The sequence below is a fragment of the Lutjanus erythropterus genome, chromosome 2 (assembly GCF_056507025.1).
Source record: "Lutjanus erythropterus isolate fLutEry1 chromosome 2, fLutEry1.hap2, whole genome shotgun sequence".
NCBI lineage: Eukaryota > Metazoa > Chordata > Actinopteri > Lutjaniformes > Lutjanidae > Lutjanus > Lutjanus erythropterus.
Window position 1 is genome coordinate 43,757,132 of NC_139318.1, and position 21,378 is coordinate 43,778,509.

The 21,378-nt window shown below is 39.5% G+C and overlaps 1 protein-coding gene and 2 non-coding genes across 3 annotated transcripts; all 3 read left to right on the forward strand.

Annotated features, from left to right (window-relative positions):
* Nucleotides 1–920: 920 nt before the first annotated feature.
* On the forward strand, nucleotides 921–17,621 carry LOC146332244 (gamma-glutamyl hydrolase). Its single transcript, XM_084740779.1, has 9 exons — nucleotides 921–1,280; nucleotides 3,510–3,624; nucleotides 6,606–6,656; nucleotides 8,025–8,109; nucleotides 8,448–8,586; nucleotides 10,946–11,052; nucleotides 15,940–16,030; nucleotides 16,339–16,476; nucleotides 17,287–17,621. The coding sequence occupies exons 1-9, from the start codon at nucleotides 1,166–1,168 to the stop codon at nucleotides 17,406–17,408; spliced, it is 963 nt and encodes a 320-aa protein (XP_084596905.1). The 5' UTR covers nucleotides 921–1,165; the 3' UTR covers nucleotides 17,409–17,621.
* Nucleotides 13,960–14,031, forward strand: trnat-cgu (transfer RNA threonine (anticodon CGU)). Its single transcript has one exon. It is a non-coding gene; the product is annotated as a tRNA-Thr (tRNA).
* trnat-cgu (transfer RNA threonine (anticodon CGU)) lies at nucleotides 15,670–15,741 on the forward strand. Its single transcript has one exon. It is a non-coding gene; the product is annotated as a tRNA-Thr (tRNA).
* Nucleotides 17,622–21,378: the final 3,757 nt, after the last annotated feature.

Consider the following 21,378-nt stretch of genomic DNA (forward strand, 5'->3'; position numbering starts at 1 on the left):
ACATACTAAGGCCTCAGCAGCCACACAGGTTGGAGTCCAACACCAGGCCAAACTACATGTCCTCCTTCTCTCGTTCCTTCTTTTCTTGTCTATCTTCAGCTTTACTGTGTAGCAAAAAGGCAAAAAAAACATTCAAATAATTTCAGAAAAGATATACAAGCTTACTTAATGTTTAATTTTGTCTTCACAGCTTGAACAAAATGAGTGATGGAATAAATAATTTGAAAACAGCTTTGGCACATGTTTTTCTTAAACTATAAATAAACTTTTTCAAACTTAATATGTTCATGCATGGTCATGCAGAAAAAGGTCTAAACGTGTTTCTTCACAGACAGAAGTGATGTTAGCACAAAAAGATACTTGAGGGAACTGTCTTTAACACACAGCTAAATTAAGCTTGACAGTTCAGAGGTGTAAGTTACCATGGTTACTGAGCAGGGATTTTTTTTTTAAACCACAGCCATGGGACGGATTAAATTGGCCAGATTTATCAAAATAAACCAGGTTTTTCCTTTATTTGTGTTGATGAAATACCTCTCTGATGGAGGAAATTGTGTGCGACGGAGCTTGTGGTGCAGGAAAAAATCAGTTTGTTTGAAAATATGATGTTAGCCTACTGAAGCACTGACAGGAAATAAAGAGACATCTAGCTCACAGTGCACACTACACTGTGCAAGTGTAGAACTGGTGAGAAGAAGAAATGTATTCTTTGAACAGTATTTAGAAATACTGTGCAAATTGTTGCTGTTACTGATCTATGAAGCTGGAATCTTCTGCCTAACCTGAGGAGAAGCCTGAAATCTGATCTGGCTGATCTGTTTCTATGGAACAGGAGGGAAAAGGACGGGGCTTGTCTAGCTGACGTGAGTCTATGGAGGGAAGCTCCACACGTGACTGATCTGATGCTCTTGATCAGAAGCTGAACTGGAGGTAGGAGACAGAAATCAGAGGGCAGCGAGAGAGGAGGACCGCTCAGAAGCAGCTCTCGGATTTTGTCAGTTTGTGCCTTTTCTTATTATTAACCCCGCTTTTTGTTATTTATAGAACAGCACCGATTCTGTATTTTTTTTTTTTCATCCTCAACCTGCAAATCCACCCTTGCATCTCTCTCCCCTCCAGCGGTTTTGTGTTGTTGTTATCATCATCATCTCGCCCGGTGTTTTCAATGTGTCGGCCGGCTGCAGCGGTGCTGGCGGTGCTGGCCGCCTCCTGCCTCTGCTGCGGTCCGCTCCTGAGCGCGGCAGCGAGGGTCCAGCAGCTCAACTACCGACCGGTCATCGGTAAGATTCAGCCGCATCAGCGGCTGCTCGTGTCCGTCCCTCTGTCCGAGCAGAGACCGGCGGTGCACGTTGGATAACTCTTATGTAATTATCATCGAGAATGTTCGAGAAAAGGTGTGCGTGTAGGATGTATGTGTGTGTGTGTGTGTGTGTGTGTGTGTGTGTGTGTGTGTGTGTGTGTGTGTGTGTCTCCGCTGTGTTTTACGCTGTAGTCGGTGTATATTTTATAATTTATGTTGATGTGGAGGTGCTTCTCATGCTTGTAGGTGTTGCACACAGAGATTGGTAATCTGATTGTTTAAACCAAAACCAGCCTTAATCACCATTCCATATATTATACAGTTATTAGGCTATCAGTTATTGAAACAAAACAATAAACAAATAACAAACGCAGATCTCATTTGAATTTTCTATATTGCTCTAAGCTTTGATTAAATTCCCTGGAAGAAGAGATCTGATATCTCAATGGGACCTTCCTGGATAAATGTAGGACTAATATATACATTTTCAAGGTTTCACAAAATGCTCCCAAAAATGATCTGTACATTACATGAAGTTCCATCATCATAAACTCATTTTCTTGGGCTGATGATATCATAAATCTGAACAAGAGAAGGGCAGAAGGAGAGGCGAATGAATGGATAATAATGATTATGCAAATGAGTGAAAAGCTTCCAGGGTATCAGTTATGCTTTATTTGTCTTTCTGTTGTGTTTACAATAATGAAACAACACGTATAATCACAAACAATAACATATTACACTTAATATACCTGTAATACCTCAGCTGGCACTGATATATCAGGGTCACCCGTTAAAGGTAAAGGTCACCCCCAGTTTCAAAAATAAATATTTTTCCTCTGGCCTGTAGCTTTGTTTGGGTGTGAGATGCCGAGTTTTTGCGATATCAGCCGCAGAGATGTCTGCCTTCTTTTGAATAGAATGGAACTCATTGGAACTTGGGTTATGGTGCTCAAAGTGGCAGAATAACACCCAGCAGTAATGTCTGTCAGTCGTAGGGCTTGTACATGCTGTACAAATGCTAGAAAAGGGGGGGGGGGGGGTTATCTGTATATGTATGTCAAAGATCAGGAGAAATACAGGAGAATTATGATACCTGGAGGAAAACTGGAAGAGGCCAATGAAAAAGTCTTGAGAAAATCGGGACGATGGGCAAGTATGTCAAAACCTGGTTAGTCATGATGAGCCACAGAACCTGCTATGACCAGTTTCATATGAACTGCGTTCTTTTTCCCATAGAAAATGAGTCAGAATGATTTCTGGAAAGAGACATTGCTGTTAAGTTTTCAAAATGTATTTTTTGTTTTGAACACCACAAGTCGAGTATCAGCTAGTTGCATTATATTCTAGAGAAGGCAGACATAACTACAGCTGACGTCTCTGAAACTTAGAAACTCGCAAAACATTGTTAAATGACAGCCATCTCTGCATTGTTGAGTAATTAAGACATTGTGCAATGTGGGAACTTTGGGTGTTTTTTTGTGAATTATTATGTAACGTTCCAGAGACCTGAACTGAGCTGTTAGGGAGATGCCCACGTCACAAGACTGAACAAGTCTACCTGCAGGAGAACTTGCGTCAGTCTAGAAATGTCCTCATCAAGACGTTTTGAACCCCTGCTCTGTGTTGTGTCTGAAAGCCTCTGTAACCTATTTATTCACTGTCCTGTAATGGGTTTAAATTGGGCGTGCATGTGCTGAAAGATTTATTATGCAGTTAATTCCACAAACTAATCATAAGAAATTCATGTCATTTGTTATGTAATTGCAACAAAACTCTCGCTGCTGCAGCTGCTCTCTGAGTCTCCGCAATCAACAACATTATTTCACTCCTTTAACGCAAACAGTGATTTAAGTTGTCTGAAATCAAGTTTGGTTCGAGCGTATGATATATTTAGAACAACTTCCTCACTTTTCTTTGCTGTTAGACAGCCTTTACTTCCGGCAAAACCAAAGCTGCCGTCTTTCTTTTCTTCACAGCCACAAAACTCTGATCTACCGCTGCCTCAATCTGCAGCAAGTAACGTTAGTTCAGACCCAGACAGATGTGTTAAAACACAACAAAGTCAAACAATAGCACTAACTAACTAACAAACTCAAACTCCTACAACTCCTGTGTCCGGCGAGGTAAAAAGATTGCATTTTTACAATTTCAAGCTAAGTTTTAATATTTTCTGTCTTATGTAACATCTGTCTCCTGTCCACTCTAGGTGTGTTGGCGCAGGAAAACCTTCCAGGGGACCAGTTTGCTCGCGGCACCTCTTACATCGCAGCCTCCTATGTCAAATACTTGGAGGGAGCTGGAGCGAGGGTGGTACCCATCAGGTACAGCAGTCAGGTCCGGCCTCTCGGTCACACCTGTTAGATGTAGGAGCCAGAGGGGATTGACATGTTTTTCCTTACACGTTTGCAGGCTTGGCTTGATCTAGTTTGACATGGTCGGTCCAGCACAGCAGGGTTTTGTTTCACTGTTACTGCATGACAGCTGTAAAACGTTGAATAAGTCATTAATTTCCTTTAGATTATTCACAATAAAAGCCCCCCATTATTTTGTTATTTCAGGGATTTATTATGAAACAGCAAAAAATGTCGGGTTTTCATCAGTGGTAACTTTAGACGACTCCTGCCCGGCTGAAAGCGAATGTGAAACACTAAAATAAAGCAGATATCTGAATAAGCGGCAGTAGGCTCTTCTCTTTGGATTAGCAGTAACGTAATACAGCTCTGATATGGTGTAAAGAGAACCAGTGAGTTCATTATCATTGAGATTACATGCATGCATTGTTTCTTGTGGATATTATAATTTTAAATACATTTGAAACAATGAAAACATGTAACCTAGATGTCTAAAAAACTAAAGTTTTTCTCAGCTTTAACCATCTAGGCATTTCTTGACCTGCAAATGACCAAACAAACAAACCTGACAGATAACAGAATTATTTGAGTTGTTTTAAGTAATGCAATCAATGATTTTTTTTTTAACCAAACAGTGTGTTCCTACAGTCTCCAGTGTTTTGAGGGACTTTTTCCAAGGTGTTTTGAATAACTGGGCATCTGTCAGCCAGATGATCCGGTTTATCTGGATGGTTTTGTGGCTCAAATTTCAAATGCATTGTAATGTAAACTGGCACATTGTCCCATTGTCTCTTTTACAATGGGCCATTTGCTGTGACAAAACATTTGTACGACAAAAAAAACCCAAAAAAACTCATGAGCTTCTCAGCAAGAATACCAAAGGTTCGGGTTACCAAGTAACTGAGTTCTCAAAGAGTAAGAAGAAAAAACCTCTTCATTAACAAATTTAAAAGCTTCTCTGGTCTATATTAATCTCATGTTTGGAACAAGATTTTAAACACAATAACAGCAGACTGATCAAAGCTGTCATGTGAAAATATACCAGCAAATTTTAGTGCAACAAAAGTTTCTCCTTTCTGTTGATGTGATCTGTGTGTGAGCTTGGGGTTGTTTTACTTTGAGGTGTGTTTGGTAGAAGCTGATCTTTCACTTCTGGCTCTGCACTCGGTGTTGATGACAGTCCAAATTATTATTAGCAGTTTTCCAGAGTCACAGAGGTAACAACAGGCATCCACAGGTGGCCCTATTTTTGTTGTGGTTACTTCCACAGGTTAAAATGTAGTCTTTCTCTTAGGCTGGAGTTTTCTTGCCAATCCCCCACTGCATAAAATAGCCCCTTATGACAACAAAGAAGATAACCATGATGATGACAGCGGAGACAGTGGTTTCCCTGTTTACACGACAACACTGAACATTTTTTAGTTTTTAAATATCTTCACCTTGGCTTTGTCAAAAAGCTCATTTTTCAGTGACCTAAAATGCCATTTGTGTGTGGACCAAAGGCCCAAACACACAGAAAAAGCTGTGCTTTTTAAAAAATACACATGTAGGTTGTGTGTAGGTTGGCATTACTCAGAGTCAGATCATGATCGCAAGTTTTAAATAGTGCAAATGGTAGAGAAATGTTTGTTGCAATGTGGATTTATTTACATCTAGAGAAAGATGTAAATTCTAATGAAAAAGCTAATGTTTTTTAAACATGTTCAAATGGTGGTTGCATTTATGTAGCACATTTATCCAAGTTATCCTGATGGCAGTGACCATGCAAAGCGCTGGTCTGACCAGGGATTAGGGTTCAGTCTTGCCCAAGGACAGTTTGACACGCAGGCAGGAGGAGCTGGAAGTCGAACTACTAAACTTGTGATTAGGAGACAAACCACTCAAACTCCTGAAGATAGTCTGCTCCATTTCTTCAGGCTATATTCTCCATGTGGCCTCTATGCATATGTACTGATTTTATCTGATAGGTGACAGCTGACAGTATGACAGGAAAGGGGATAGAGAAAGGGGATGACATGCAACAAATGAACTGAAGGCCACTGCAGAGGACTGACAACCTTAGTGTGGGGGGTATCACTTATTTCCTTAATTTCAACTACTGTGCACAGCTTTTTGTGCTGTTTGACAGCTACATGTGGACAAAACTATGTATTTTATTTTTCACATAATCAGAGGGATTTCATTTTATTGAAATCCTGCTGGAAAATTACAGAAAGAGCAATCGTTCCTGATGGCATGGTCTGTCAAACTGTGATCCCCATCTGATTCACCTCACTTTGGGTCATGGTGCTGGGTGTTGCTTCATGTGGGCGGAGCCTGTACAAATGAGAGGGTCACCAGGGTTTCCACCAGAAGAGCTGTTAGGTCTGACACCTCACACCAAAACTCAGCAGGAAACAGGAAAAAATATGCATTTTTGATTTGGGATTGTCACTGACTTTGGGGCTATTGCCCTTGGTCTTGAGCTGTTGTAGCATTTATTCACCAACAAACTGCCCAAACTGCTCACACAGTACACTAATACATTAATAGTTTATCAAAACCGGAGCAGCTTGTCGCTAAAATGAGAATAGCTGGTCCACCTTAGCAAGTATTTTACAATCTTTACTGCTGTTTTACCATTTCAGCATAGTTAATTTACAATAAATTATGGATAAAGAAATGAAGGAATATCCTGTTTTACACAGCATCAAAGCTTTTCTTCTCTTCCTCCTTGTCCTAATAATGTTATTGATAAGAATCCTGCCCACAGACTCAATATCCTCTAAATGTCGAGATCACATGCACCAATAATGTCTAGATTCTTATTCATTCAGGCTAATTTTTCATTGGTCACCATGGGTGTGCAGACGTCTAACTGCTGCTTTAATCCAGAGTGATTAATACTGTATTTGATTGTGTTGGATGGTCCATGGGTTTCACTATTTTTTTCTGTCTTTTTTAATCACCAGAATCAATCGCACAGAAGAAGAATATGCCAAGATATTCAGCACAATAAACGGGTGAGTTGACCAAGGTTCTCTTGTTGTTTCCTTGTTCAGCTCTCTGTGTGTTCAAGGATTTCACAAGCTCTTTCTATTAAACACACTGAGGCGAGTTTTTTTTAACATTGATCATTTGAGAGAGTCAGATACACTTTAATGGCTTACATGGCCAGCACATTTCCAGTGAAAGACAGAAATAAAAGTGATAGTATGTGTAATCTAAAGTAATTCAATATCTGCAACAAGATCTGCCACTGAGGTCAGGCATCGCTATCTCTTATTATTATCTTAAGTATTCTGAACTGAAACATTTATTCACAGTAAAGCACCTGATCTGTTTAATGTTGAAAACTTCCCTTGATCAGCCAAGTAGCTTCGTCCTACAAAATGTCTGCCATAGTAAGGCATGGTGGCCAAGTGGTAAGGTGTTGGTCTTGTAAACCAACCCCCATCCATGCCTGAGAAAAAGATGAAGCTGGTGTTTTCAAGCTGCTTGCAATGTTACACTCTGACCAGTTCAAACAAAGTGTTTGTCAGACTGTCAAACAGCATCCAAAACCCCTGGGACTGCCTTTAAATTTCTGAAACCAACAATCTACACCGTTGAACCAAATGCAACACCGTTCCCAACATGTGTACAGTTCATTGCATCTTTGGTATAAATATGACACTAGAGGTAAATAAAACCCCCAGCCATGTGACAAGTTGGAACTAGGGGTTAATATTAATATTTTTCCTGAAAATGGGACCTTTTCTAAAGAAGCCAATTTTCTCAGGAATCCCAGGAAATGAACTTTTTACATTTCCTGGGATTCCTGTTCCCTGGGGTTAAACCCAAGTTGGAACCTCTAGAACAGTACCAGTGGTAAGGCACTAGTCTGTTATACCAGTGATCATGTATACATGCATTGAGATAAAGGAGTTTGTGACTTCAACCTGATTGTGACCTTCAAGTAAGTCAGCAAAGAATTATATGCCCAGGACTTTTTTGGGGGATTCTTAGCTGTTGTTATAAGAAGACAGCTGAAATTAGCTGTTTGGATACATTGGCTCTCAGGCTGAGAGGGTGATATTTTCTGTTGAGACAAGTTGTAAAATCTGTAGGCAGCTGCTGTTGCACATCAGTAGAATCCCTCCAGTTTGAACAGAAGCAGTCTAAGTCAGCTGAAAGTTATTTGCAGTACATAAATAGGGAGATCTGGCCTGTTCATGTACTCTCATTGAATTCCTCATAACTTTTACATGAGCTGAGAAGTGTCAGCCCTGTTGCACTCATCATAGGTCACGTGAAAGCTGCAAAAATGCTATCAACCTGCGTGCAAGATTTCCCCGCAGAAATTCCCCAACATGCAGCCCAAACGTCTAACATGTAAAGTGTCTCCTCAGGTTGCTGCTGCCAGGAGGAAACGTAGATATTCAGACGTCGCAGTTCAGTCGAGCCGCCAGGATCTTTTACAGCTTGGCTCTGAGGGTAAGACACCAGCATGTGCAACTGAGTGCCAAGATAAAGTGACATCTCAGGATGATACCAAAAGAGTTATTTTTAGAGTCAAAAACTGATTAGCTTGTTTTAATGTTCTTCTCATTAAAGGGCATGTTCACATTTTATAAACTAAAACAACACTCACATATGAGTGATTTGAGATGTGCGATGTGTGCAACTGTACAAGAGAGAGGCAGTTGGTTTAAGGTGCAATAAAGCATTCTGTGCAGAAAGTCCTTTGAGAAACAATGGATAAAACTATAATCAAAATGGCATTACACCTTCTTTAGTGTTACCGTCTCATTCCACACTCTCTTACTCTGCAGGCCAATGATGCCGGAGACTACTTCCCTCTCTGGGGAACTTGCCAAGGCCTCCAGCAGCTGACTCTCCTCACAGCCAACAAAAACCTGCTTACCCTCACTGATACCAAGGCTGTGGCTCTACCTCTCACTCTCACACCAGGTATTCTTTTCTGTTCTGTCTGTCTTTAGCTCTTGTTCTGGTGGTCTGAGCTACCAAAATGTTTTTTTTTTTCATTTGTTTTATTTTAACTTCTAGAGATCAGTAGTCTTAAAGGTCTGATGCACCAATACAGGTGTTTTCAAATGTTATAAAAACAAGTATATATGATCTGTCAGTAGCAGATGATGTCAATTTTTGGATGAATTTAGGCTTTAAAAAACACTGAAACACTTGCATGCAGAAGGTGGACCACAGGATTCGTAATTGAAGCCATAAAATAAATCTGGCATGTACAAAATGACGGTTCTATCTTGGTGCCATGTCGTAAGATTTAATTAATGACATAGTTTCTCTGCGATCATATCATAAATTGAGCGCCACACTTATCTCAAATGAGAGACATCAGATGAAGCACATGCATCATTTACACCTCATTAATCAAAGACTGTCTTATTGAATTAATGGTTGTATCTGATAGACATTTTTATTGAAACTATATATCCAGAAGTTTAGAGGGTGTCACACGCTGCGCATGTTGTAAAGCCCCTTGATTCAAATTTGTGATTTATGATGTAGGGCTATAAAATTAAACTGTGTTGAAATTGACTTGATGAGTAAAAAAAGGCAAAACTAGTGAAGCAAAAAATACATGAAGGCTGGAAACTCCATCATGTCACAAAATTTAATAAAAGTTATGCCATTCTGACAGGCAACAGTGAAATAACACAGTCAGGAGAATCAACCATGCATGGACTGTCCATTAAATCTTTAACTTGATCAAGTGCATTACCTGAGAAGACTTACAACAATAAAGGTGAAATTTACTGTAGCTTATTACTGTTAAGCATAGGGTTTTTCTTTTTGACAAAAATTGATGGGATTCCTTTACTTGGAATCCTTCTGGAAAAATATCAGAAAGAGCAAGTTTTCCTAATAAGTGAGTGTTTCACATTGTAATGTGCATCTGACCCACAGGAACATCAGTCATGGTGTTAAACACTGTGTGATGTGGGCAGATCCCATTGAGCACATTGGTAGCTGAATAGGACAAATGGGTGTATCCCATGCAAATAAGACGGCTCTGGTCATCTTCTTACAATTGAGCCTAGTTGCACAGAATTGTCTGCTTTCTGATCTTCTTTGTTAATTATTAACTTTGCTTTAGTACACACACAGCACAGCTTATTGTATTTCTTGTGATACACATAAAAATAACAAATATTTAGTATAGATAAGTCTTAAAAGCTTTGGCTTTGGCTTTTGTGGATCATGTCCTAAGACAGTCTTTCTGAATACAACTTCAGGATATGTTAATGATTGAGAAGCTAACCTTTATAGTTCACATTTTTAATGTGATTACCTTTATAGCAACCCTCCTAGAGAAGCCCCAAATAGTCCAGTATCCCAAGTCTCATAGTGTGGTCACACATGCACAAATATTGACACATGCATGTTTGCTCTCGATTGAGGCTGTGACTCTTAAAGTACACCAGAGTCAATCTTAACGTGAAGCAAAGTGACACAACAACCTTAAAATTCCTGGAATGTAATTATTTTTCTTAATGATCTTGTAGCATCACAGCTGGTCTAATATGTCATTAAATTTTAACATTTTACATTGCATAGAAATCCTCTCTGAAAATTTCCATAAGAACAAAAATCCCTAGTTACTAGCCCTTTGCTGTTGTTATCCCCTTTTAGACTCACAGGAGTATCACCTATGGTGTTCAGTTCGGCTGGTTCCCATGTAAATAAGATGGGGCATCTTACATATTTTTACTGATTTTGCTTTGTTTTGTTTTTTGCCTGTTGGTTTTCTCTAAATACTCCACTTCTCCTCCCATAGTCTAAAGCAATGCAAATTAAATTAAATGAATTAAATTGCCATTAGAAATGAACGTGAGATTTAATGGTTGGCTGCCTAACACATTCCATTTACATAGATATTAAAATACAAATCTATTCAAACACATTAGCTGAATACATGAATCTTTATTATTGAAACAAGATCTTTGCCCTTTACTTCAAAAACTAAAACTGTAAGTTTGTTGAGGTAGAAAATTATGATATAGCTTCAGATTCAACCCTCACTCACTCACTCATGGTGCTATGTGTGGAAGGATCTGGACGGATCTCATGTAAATGAGACAAAACATTTCTCTCAGTAGCACGTAAATCCTGTATGAAGGACTAATTATGCTAAGCTTTTGCACCAGTTGTAGCAGCAGAAAGAAAGTACACCTGAAAATGACTGATTCCAATAGTAATTTTGTACTAAAGAGCAACTTTTTCTAAAAGTGAATGCAACTTCCTCTCTGCAGTGTTGTGTGAGCTTTTGTGATCTGTGTCTGTCCTCTAGCGGCCCAGTCCAGCCGTCTGTTCCGGAGTTTTCCCAGGGATCTGCTGCAGTCTCTGACCGAGGAAAACATCACCTCCAACTTCCACAGCTGGAGTCTGTCTACGCAGGTACTTTCTGTTCCCCTTCCTTTGTTCCCCCTCTTTTATTCTGGCCCCATGACCACCTCCTGTCATGGCTGGAGTCTGTTGGTGTTTTTATTTTATTTATTAATTTATTTTTTGTTTAGTTTGTTCTGTTCCACTTCTTTTCAGTAGGGTGTCAGTATTCTGCAAACAAAGTGTTTGTCAGCTAGTCAAAGAGCATCCAAAACCCCCTCTCCTGCCATTGTTCTGACGTGTTTTTTTGGGAAAGCTGCATCTGTCTGATAGGTAGCGTCACTGTTCAACCGAATTCAACACCACAAATACTTTTATCCGTAAGTGTGTTGCATCTTGCCCCATCCCACCTCAGAGTGTTACCATTCAGTTGTGCATATACTTACTTATTATGTATAGTTTGTTTCAAGACTGGCTTTGTGATAAGCAAGTCCAACATCTGACATCTCTTAGCTCCCTTTTTCTCTAGAGAAACTCCTCTTTCGTCCAGTAGTTCCCGACACAATAGATCGGAGCTTTGCCAGTGTGGTGTTGGGCTTTGGTGCCAGGGCTAGGTGTGCCCGCTCAGTTCTGAGCTCCCTCATGTGGGAAAGATTAAGCACATCGATCAAGTACATCGACCAGCGTTTCCGTTCTTCGAAGCAGGTCTTCTGTTTCATCAGTACTTCCGTCTGCTTTGTCCAATTGGTCGTTTGCTCTCTTAAGTTCTTGACTGATGTCTGAGAGCTGTGCCTTGTCGTGTCTTTTATGAACCCTCAGAGTTAGTTGAAAATACTTTGCGGGCTAGCTTCACAAGCATCTTTGACATGTGGACAGACTCCCCGGGAGCTGCTGTAACTGCCATGCTCATTTTCTATCATGGTCATGGTTGTCCGACTTTTAATAGTTACCCCTTTCCTCTTCGTTAAACAAAATTCGCACTGGGACTGGTAAAAGCAAAATTTGTGGGGCTATTTCACAAAACTGGCAGGGCACTTGCATGGTAAACTGTCATTCTCTGAGTGGCTAAACTGGAAAGCATCTCCTGGTCTAATCCTGCCAATTACATAAACTTTAAAGGCATAGAGATTTAATCCAGTGCCTTACCATCTGTCCACAATGCCACTGAAAATCACTTTACACATTGGAAGGCATTATATTTAGCTAGCTGAAAGTATACTCATTTCATGATCAGCCAGACAACTGGAAGCAGCTTCCCCAGTTATGACATGATGGATGTTTTTATGCCATAAACCTAATGAGGTAAGATGATCACATTTACTTTTATCACATTCATTATTGAAGGGAGTCGGATAAACTTTAAAGACAAGAAGAGACTTGCTTACGTGACTGATGCCTTTCAACTTGGCCACCATCCCTGTACACAAAGTTTAAAGTGATAGCATGTGCAATCTACAGTAATTCAATATTGAAAGCTTTTCTCACAGGATCCTAAGCTATATGCTAGGCATTCCTCTCTTATTATTTGAAATATTCTAAACTGAAATAATGAAACACATCACCCAAGGCGATTGCTGCCATACACCTGAAAATACTCAGCGTACGTTAACTTCTGATTGATTCCCAGAGATTCTCAACTGGATTCCTACAGGATTCTTAACTGTAGGTCAGGTGTTTATCTCTATTATTATTATTATTATTATTTTAGATACCCTAAACTGATACATTTACTACCAGTAAAAAGAAACTATTCAATGTGGAAAACCTACAAATATGTGTGGTTTAAAGAGTAAACGCACCAAGACTAATAATCCACCCAAGGCTCTGGTGACCAGACATCCTGAAAAATTCAGAACAGTGCCGAATTATTATTATTATAAATCCTGTCCTGAACATTAATCATAGACAACATGAACAACATTAAAGAAGTGTAAGAGTATTGTTGATGTGTTTTCATTTGCTCCATCCATCCATCCATTCATGTTCAACCTCTTATCCGAAGTCGGGTTGCAGAGGTCACTCTTCCAGCAGGGGACACCAGACAAAGGAGCAGCGGCTCTACTTGGAGTCCCTCATGGATGGCTGAGCTTCTTACCCTGTCTCTAAGGGAGAGGCCAGCCACCCTCCTGAGAAAACCCATTTCAGCCGCTTGTATCCGCGATCTCGTTCTTTCAGTCATGACCCACCCTTCATGACCATAGGTGAGAGTAGGACTACATTGATTATCATAATTAATGGATCATTGATGTCATTTGATAAGTTTAAACCAGATGACGAAGAGTACAGGTGCCACTGCAAGAGAGAATTTGTGATAAAAAAATGTCTAAAACAAATGTGGCTGTAGCTTCCTACAGTTTAATGATAATCTTATCTGCTGAGAAGCCATTAAAAAGTCACTACTGACTTCATCTTCATGATAATTCTAACAAATGATCAGTTACACTCCGATGTTTCTCTTCATTTTAATCCTTTTGACATGTCCACCCCCAGCTCCCTCTGTCTGAATTTCACCCATTCTCACCCCCCCAACACACACACACACGCGCGCGCACACACACACACACACACACACACACACACACACACACACACACACACATACACACACACACACACACACACAAGGCCCATTAACATTATATAGTGTAATTTAAATGGGTTTCATTAGTAAATATCGGTGCGAGTTTCTGTTCCAAGCACCAACGGCCTCATTTGTTTCTTTTTAGCAATTTTCCAGTTATATTTATCACAGTGTGAGTCAACAACCATGTGCAAACATCATAAGGCAATAAACAACAACAACAAAAAAAAATGACAGTATTTTATATCCACCCCACCCTGATTCTAATCCTGAAAATGATACCCTGGTTGTTTAACTAAATATATTTCACCCAGGCCTCTTTTTCTACTGTCTGAACTAGGCTCAAATATTATTATTGTTCCACGCCTGAAACACTCAGCTGAGACCAGTAGGTGGCAGGCATGGTGGCCAAGTGGTAAGGCGTTGGTCTCGTAAACCAAAGATCATGGGTTCAACCCCCATCCATGCCTTGAGTTCCAAACAACTTCTAACTAAAAGAAATTGTAAAAGGTGGCTTTGCATGAGGCACTTCCATAGTAGTTGGATCCCTTCAGTTTAGGAAAAGCAGAGTAAAGCACCAACATGGAAATCAAGGAACATACTGCAGTGGTTGGGGCCACTTGAAGAAAGTCTGCTTAAAAAAGTCATTTAGTCTAAGTCTCAATCCTGGTTCTCAGGGACCACTGCCCTGGGTGTTTTAGATGTTTCCCTGCTCCAACACACCTGATTCAAATGAAGAGGTTGTCATCAGGCTTCTGCAAAGGCTTGATGATCAGCTGATTATCTGAATCAGGTGTGAGGACTAGAATTGAGAATCACTGGTCTAAGTTTGTGCTATATTTAGTATATTTTCACTGCTTTCCCTTGCTGATGATGGAACATAACTCATACCTCGCTCAGCCCCACATTAATTAATCCAAACTGTCCCTCTAAGTCAGTCAGCAAAGATTAACAGGCATAGAAGATGAACAGGCATTTCTGGCTACTGCAGCTACTTGTTGTGCATTTGTGTGTGTGTGTGTGTGTGTGTGTGTGTGTTTCACAAAACTTAGTTCACAGATGTTTTTGCACATCAGTAGAATCCAAGACAACTGAGAGTGATTTGCAACAAATTAATAGTGACACAGATATGTTTGTTTTCGAGCTGCAACAATTAATCAAATAATTGTTTTGAGTCATTTCTTTAAAAAAAAATATCTGAATTCTCTAATTTCAGCTTCTTGAATGTCTGGTTTCTTTAGTATACTATGACATTAAGCTGAATATCTTTGTGTTGTGGACAAAACAAGACATTTGAGGACGTCATCTTGGGCTTTGGGAAGCACTGATCAACATTTTTGGCCAATTTTCTGACATTTTTATGACCAAACAACTGATTAATTAATTAAGAAAATATTTTTTTTGATGAATTGATAATAACAATAATCATTGGTTGCCCTAATTTTGTTCTATCTGTGGTCCATGGCTTTGACCCGTTCATGTCCTGTTCATACAGATTTATTCACAGCAAAACCAGCTGTCTATTGAGTGTGGGAAACCTACCTTAATGCACCCAAGCTAGTAAGTGACATCATCCAGAAAACAACTGCTGATGTTTCACACCTGAAAACACTCAGCTGAGGTCAGCAGGTGGCCGGCATGGTGGACAAGTGGTAAGGCGTTGGTCTCGTAAACCAAAAATCATGGATTCAACCCCCATCCATGCTTTGGGGGAGATGGTTCCCCTGAAATCAAGCTATGTAATCCTTGTGTCAGCAACTACTGGCATTGGTTGTCAGTGTTACACCAAGTCAATTGAAGTTATCTGGCTGACAGCTATGTATGTTTTTCAAGAGTAAAGCCTCTAATATAGCTATGAACAGACGTGCACATGGACGCTTGTCAGTTCTGTTTATACTACTTTCTCCAGTCCACTTGGAGGAAGCGCTCCGAACATGCTCACTAGATCGCTTCCCTTAGTGACTGCATGGAAAGCTCCCAGTTGACCCTGGCGTATGCAAAAAGCATAATATCAGTTAAAATGGACCCAGGCTAACAATCCACTCCATCCAATGCCCAAATACTGCTGTTACCACCTGAAAACACTCAGCTGTTGTCAGAGGAAGTGAGGCGTGGTGGCCAAGTGGTAAGGCGTTGGTCTCGTAAACCAAACCATGGGGGTTCAACCCCCATCCATGCCTTCACATGCAAGCTCCTTGCGTTTTCAAGAGGTTGTTTCTGACCTCAAGTTTTTTCTTAGAGTGTGTTTGTGTGTCTTGGGTTTGACCAGAGTTTTCAGTGTCATTTTTGTTGCATGCAGAAGGAGAAATAGTTTTTTTTAAAGCTAAAATATCTACAACTGCTATACTAATAAAATATCTCTGCCTTTCCACCGACAGAACTACAGTCGAAATGCCAAGCTGAAGAGGTTTTACAAGGTCCTGTCCACTAACAGTGATGGGAAGAAAGAATTCATCTCCACCATGGAAGGTACCACGTCATTCATGTTGTTCACTATACAGTTGTCGTAAACACAAAAGGTTAGTGCAAATGCATAGTGCCACAAATAGCAAACTACTGTAAATGCAGTATTCACAACCATCCACCAGATGGCACCATCACCCAATAACTGAAGTGGTGTTATTGATCATAATAATGAGAGGAATGCTGAATTGCGACAGTGTTGTGATTTTGAAAGAATTTAAAAAATTCTAAAGATGCTGATTAAATAATTTTCTTTCAATGCATGAGTGAGGACTTGTTTTTTGTCTGCTGACACTGGCTCTGCTTTTCCTCAGCATACCGCTACCCATTTTATGCAGTGCAGTGGCATCCAGAGAAAAGCCCCTTTGAGTGGATAGAAAAGCCGGGCATGGTTCACACCACCAACGCTATAAGAGCCTCCTTCTACACTGCCAGCTTCTTTGTCTCTGAAGGTAACATGTGGTACACCTGTGTGCTTCTCTGTCAGGTTATTTGTTCATTTCTCTTTTTTGTTTTTTTGTTGTTTTTTTTTGCATGTATCAGTCTTTCAGTCTTATCTCATGATCCTTATCAGAAGTAGAAGTAGAAGTAGAACCAAAATGTGAATTAGCACTTGGGGGTAGGTGTGATTTCAGGGGACAACTGGGCTCTCCTCACATTAACAGAGGTATGTTAATGAATGTAAAAGGGCTGACTCTCAGCAGAGACACTCAAATTCAGAAAGAACCATACAAAAATAAGAATAAAATAGAAAGAAATAAAATATCCTCTTCCACACTAGCTTACCATAACTTTTTGCTGCTGTTAGCGGGCAACAGAGCTGGATTCAGCAGCCTCCCAGTTAATACGGCTGGTCACTGGGACGAACACAGCCTCTGAGACTGACTAGGAATACAATATGGAGTTTTATGGAAAGACAGCTTTACTTCTAAGTAACTTAGCTAGGTGCTAACTGCTGTTAGGTTAGTTAGAAGTGACTCGATGCCAGGAGCCAAACCCCGAAAGAAAACCACTCTAGAGCCTAACCTATTTCCTGGCCTCCGTTGGTCTTTTTCGCTGTTTTCAGTCCCTCCTCGTTTTTACATCCATGGACTGCTATAGCTGCATGTCCACACAGGTGTAGGACACAGACAAATGCACACAGCTCATTTATTAGCCCACTTGGAACAGTGCAAGTTTTGAATGAAAGAGCAGCTGCAGGTCTGTGCGGTTGAAGCTTCACCTCTACACCCCACTTTGTCCCTCTGCTTTTTTTTCTCCAGCCATGAAGAGTCAGCACCATTTCTCCAGTCCTGTGGAGGAAGAGAGAGCCCTCATCTACAACTTCTGTCCCGTCTACAGAGGCCTCCACGGCATCTTCACGCAGAGCTATTACTTCGATTGATGGACGGCACTGAAGGCTGAAACAGGCGCAGTCCAGTCAGTCTTGGCCCAAGTCTAAAACCAAACTTGATGGTGTTGTCACTTACAGTATATCCTCGAACAATTAGCAGTTTAGCTGATTTGCACAGTAATATGAAATACAGAGAAGACAGTGATCAAATGCAATGATAAATACTGCAAGAAAATAATACAACAAAATGTATATGTTCAAATAAAAAAAAAACATAAAGATTTTTTAAAAGCATATCAGAAAAAAGAATAAAATACTACAACAAAATGCAAAAACAAAGACTTATACATTTTTAAGTACAACAGTGCCAATGCATAGATGTGAAAATAACATTTTGGTTTAAGTTACAGTACAGATCACTTGACACATCAACACTCGTCCTCATATTTTACTATAAAGAAATATTATTCTGAATAGCAGTGAGATTTATAAGAGTTTGCAGGATTTTATACATTCATAGGACACAGTGGTTAAAAGTGAAATATTAGTTTATATTTTTTAGTAACAAAACACATTCTAATATATCAGATGGTTCCATTTTACAGTATTTTAAGCCCATCTATAATGTGTCACACTTCATATTCTTCTGATGTGGTCTTCAATCCAAATCACCTTGCAGTGTTTTGATTTGTTTTTTAAATGGCTGCTCGACTAGGGACAATATATATTCTACCTCTAGAATTATACATACCCAATTATGGAAAACTCAATTAAATTAAAGCATAAACATATTGATTAATTCTTGGGGAAGATGAAGTTGACCTAAATTTTAACTTTTCAGGGTCTCCCTTTCTTTGCATGTGTCTAATTAACTATTAATATGCACATTGAAAAAAAGCTGACATCTCTATGTTGTGTAATTGGATGCATTTGCTGGTGTTTGGTACTATTATATTCCATCTCTCTCCTAAAATAACCATAAGGAGCTTAACAGACTGAATGATCAGTGACAGTCTTGCAAAAGTCACTTATGTCACCTCACCCTTAAGTTTGTATTCACCCATCCGGGACCAATGATTTCCAAAATCACTGTCATTTCTATTTTGATTTTTTGTTTTATCTTTCTGAAGTACATTTTGAATAATGAATGATTGAAGCATGATCCAATACCTTTGACAAATGAGCCTCTCTGACCGGTTGATTCCACCAAGCACGGCACATCTGCACCACGGTTCAGTCCTCCGCACGGCTGCAAACCCTACCAGCAGTGTTTTAGAAACATTTCGTCAGCGGAGCGTTTTGCCCGCCTGATTATGTTTACTCTCTCAGATTTTGTTGGATTAGGTCCTCTTATCTTGCTCTTTGTGCTTCCACCATGGATAAGCAGGCTACATGGTTAAATAGTTTATTTTCTGTCTGTCTTTATCGTGAGTCTAACCGGATTCCCCCTGCCTTTTCTGTGGCTGACTTCCTGCCCGTTCGATCTGCTCTGTGCTAATTGACGAGGCGCTGCTGGTGGAATCACAAGCATTGTGTAGAGTGGCTGGAATCAGCCCCGACTGACGTGGCTGTAACGCAATCCAGCCACGCCTGGTGAAATTTAGCTGTAACTAGGTGTAGACTTTATTTTTCAAACCTGCACTGCTGTTGGTCATCTCTAAATTCTGAAACTTGTCTACTGTGTGGCATTGCAGTATAACCAAGGACCAAATTGCCCATAGCCTCCATTAGGAGGGACTGTTAAGCCTCCTGAGGTTGGGAAGAACCAGAAGTGTTTTGTCAGTACAGCCAAAGCCCGATGAATACCAAGTGAGTCTGTGCTTCAAGGGAAAAGGGAATTTTCTTCTAAACCCCTTATACATGTTAGAAAACACTGAAAACTACATAGTACTGAATTCTGCAGTTAACCCCAAGAACCGACACATGAACGACCCCACCGCCCCCACCCTTAACAGTCAGTTACAAACATACCTCAGCGACTCTCTCAGTCCAAATCAGCCCAGCAGTTCACTTAAGCTCACTTCAGTTCCAGCAACCCGACACAGAAGAAGAAAAAAAAAACAGCATTCTGTCACCGTCCTCTGGCCCTGATGGCTCAAACATGTCGGGACATTTCCAATAAAGCTGCTACACTGCTAGACGAAGTGTCCATGTTTCAGGTAGTTGCTGCTGGGTGGTTAATAACATGTTCTTTAAATGTGAATAACTAATAAACACTGACTCGCCTCTATTCCCATGTTGTTTGGCTATCAGAGGTTACTGAAGGTCAGTTAGATTGTGACAAACTGCTGCTTCAATATGAGCCTGAAATAATGAATGTGGGTCTCGATTATTCTCTATGTTGAAATGGAAACTTTGCCACCTTTATTCCTTCTTTTCTGATGTATTGTCTTTCATTCTTCAGTACCTATAACATACGCTATATCTCTCTTCGGTGTGTATGCCTGTATATAAGAAATGAAACTTTAATCAACAGTTTATCTTTTTTAAAGAGCATCTGTCATATTTTATGTGATCATTTTGTATGTCTTTGTTGTATATCAGTAACTCACAAAACTCTATAGATGAGTGTTGACAAAGAGTTCATGATTGTATTCTTGTGTGGGACCATTTTTTCTATAACATACTATCAGAGAATGCCATATATCCAGATTTGAGGAAAGATAGTTTTTAGATGAAAACTTTTTTTTAGGTAGGGTTTTTTGTAGGTATGAAGTTCTTCATTGACAGTGTTCTTCATGGCAAGATTTCTGATTTTAAAATGTAAATTTGGATGTTAGATGGTGTGACATGTCATCAGAACTGTGTTGAGACATTTTGTCATTTTCTTCATTAGCTGTCATTCTTAAACTAGTATACCAAACCAGTAAGGCTCATCATTTTTGTTTTTTAACAGATTTATCAGACAGATAACAAGAAAGCATACAGTTCTCTATTGCCAAGGTAAAAAATAAAATAAAGTCAAAATAAAATAAAAACATAATTCAGTTTTTTTTTTTATTAAATAATCAAAAATAATGAGTCCTACAAACTAACTCTCCAAGCCTGAAAAACATTTTATGTTTAGTTCAAGTCAGTTGCTTTGGATACATGCATTAATTGCACAAATGATTGTACAAGTTTTGCTTGTTTGTTTGACCATGTTCCAGATGATCAGACAATAAAAAAGGTCAAGCAAAAAAAAGGTCTGTATTTTTCTTTGACTCAGAGTCCAAACATCTATGCTTATGACTGACTGTCAGAATTGTGATTTCAGAAAGTTCTAGACTACTACAAAAACTTTAAAGGCCCAGTTTATGCAGCCACATGTCCATGATGTCTTGAAAAGCATGTATGACTCAGGTCTTTTTCATATAATACAGTGGCTTTCATTGTAAATTGTTTATTTCACTTACATGGCAGGAGGATTTTCTCAACTAATGAAAGAGCACTAAAAAAGTTCAGTATTCTAGAATTGCATTTTTACCGGACTTCAACTATGTATAACATAAGAGTTTGAGTTGCAGATGAAAATGTTGCAATTTTTGTAGTTTGCTGCTGCAGGACCTGGCATTCCCAAAAATCTGGAACATGGAGTGACGTGTTAAAGGTTGGGTCCACAGTTCTGTAGAAAGATGGATTGTTAAATCTCATTCTCAGGCAGTCAAAAAATGATGCTTTAGGTTTGGTTGATTGTTGAGTCTCATTGTATCAACAATCATCTATCTTTCTCCAGAACTACTTACCCCACAAACCTTTAAACGGCATCAGAGCTTTGGAAGTTAAACTGAAAATGTGGGGTCTTGAATCTTTGGTATGTCTCAGTAACATAAAATATTCATCATTAAATATTCCAAATGTGTATTATTTACAAATACAACACTCAAAAAACTTTTCGGGCCCTTTAAATAACTTATGTCACTCAGTTTGGAAGTGACAGCATGTCCCACTCCTGTGTCTGGATTTGGCACACGATTGTGCAAATAAATATCATACAACTTTCCACTAGATGGCGTCATAACACCACTGAATGTATGTTCAC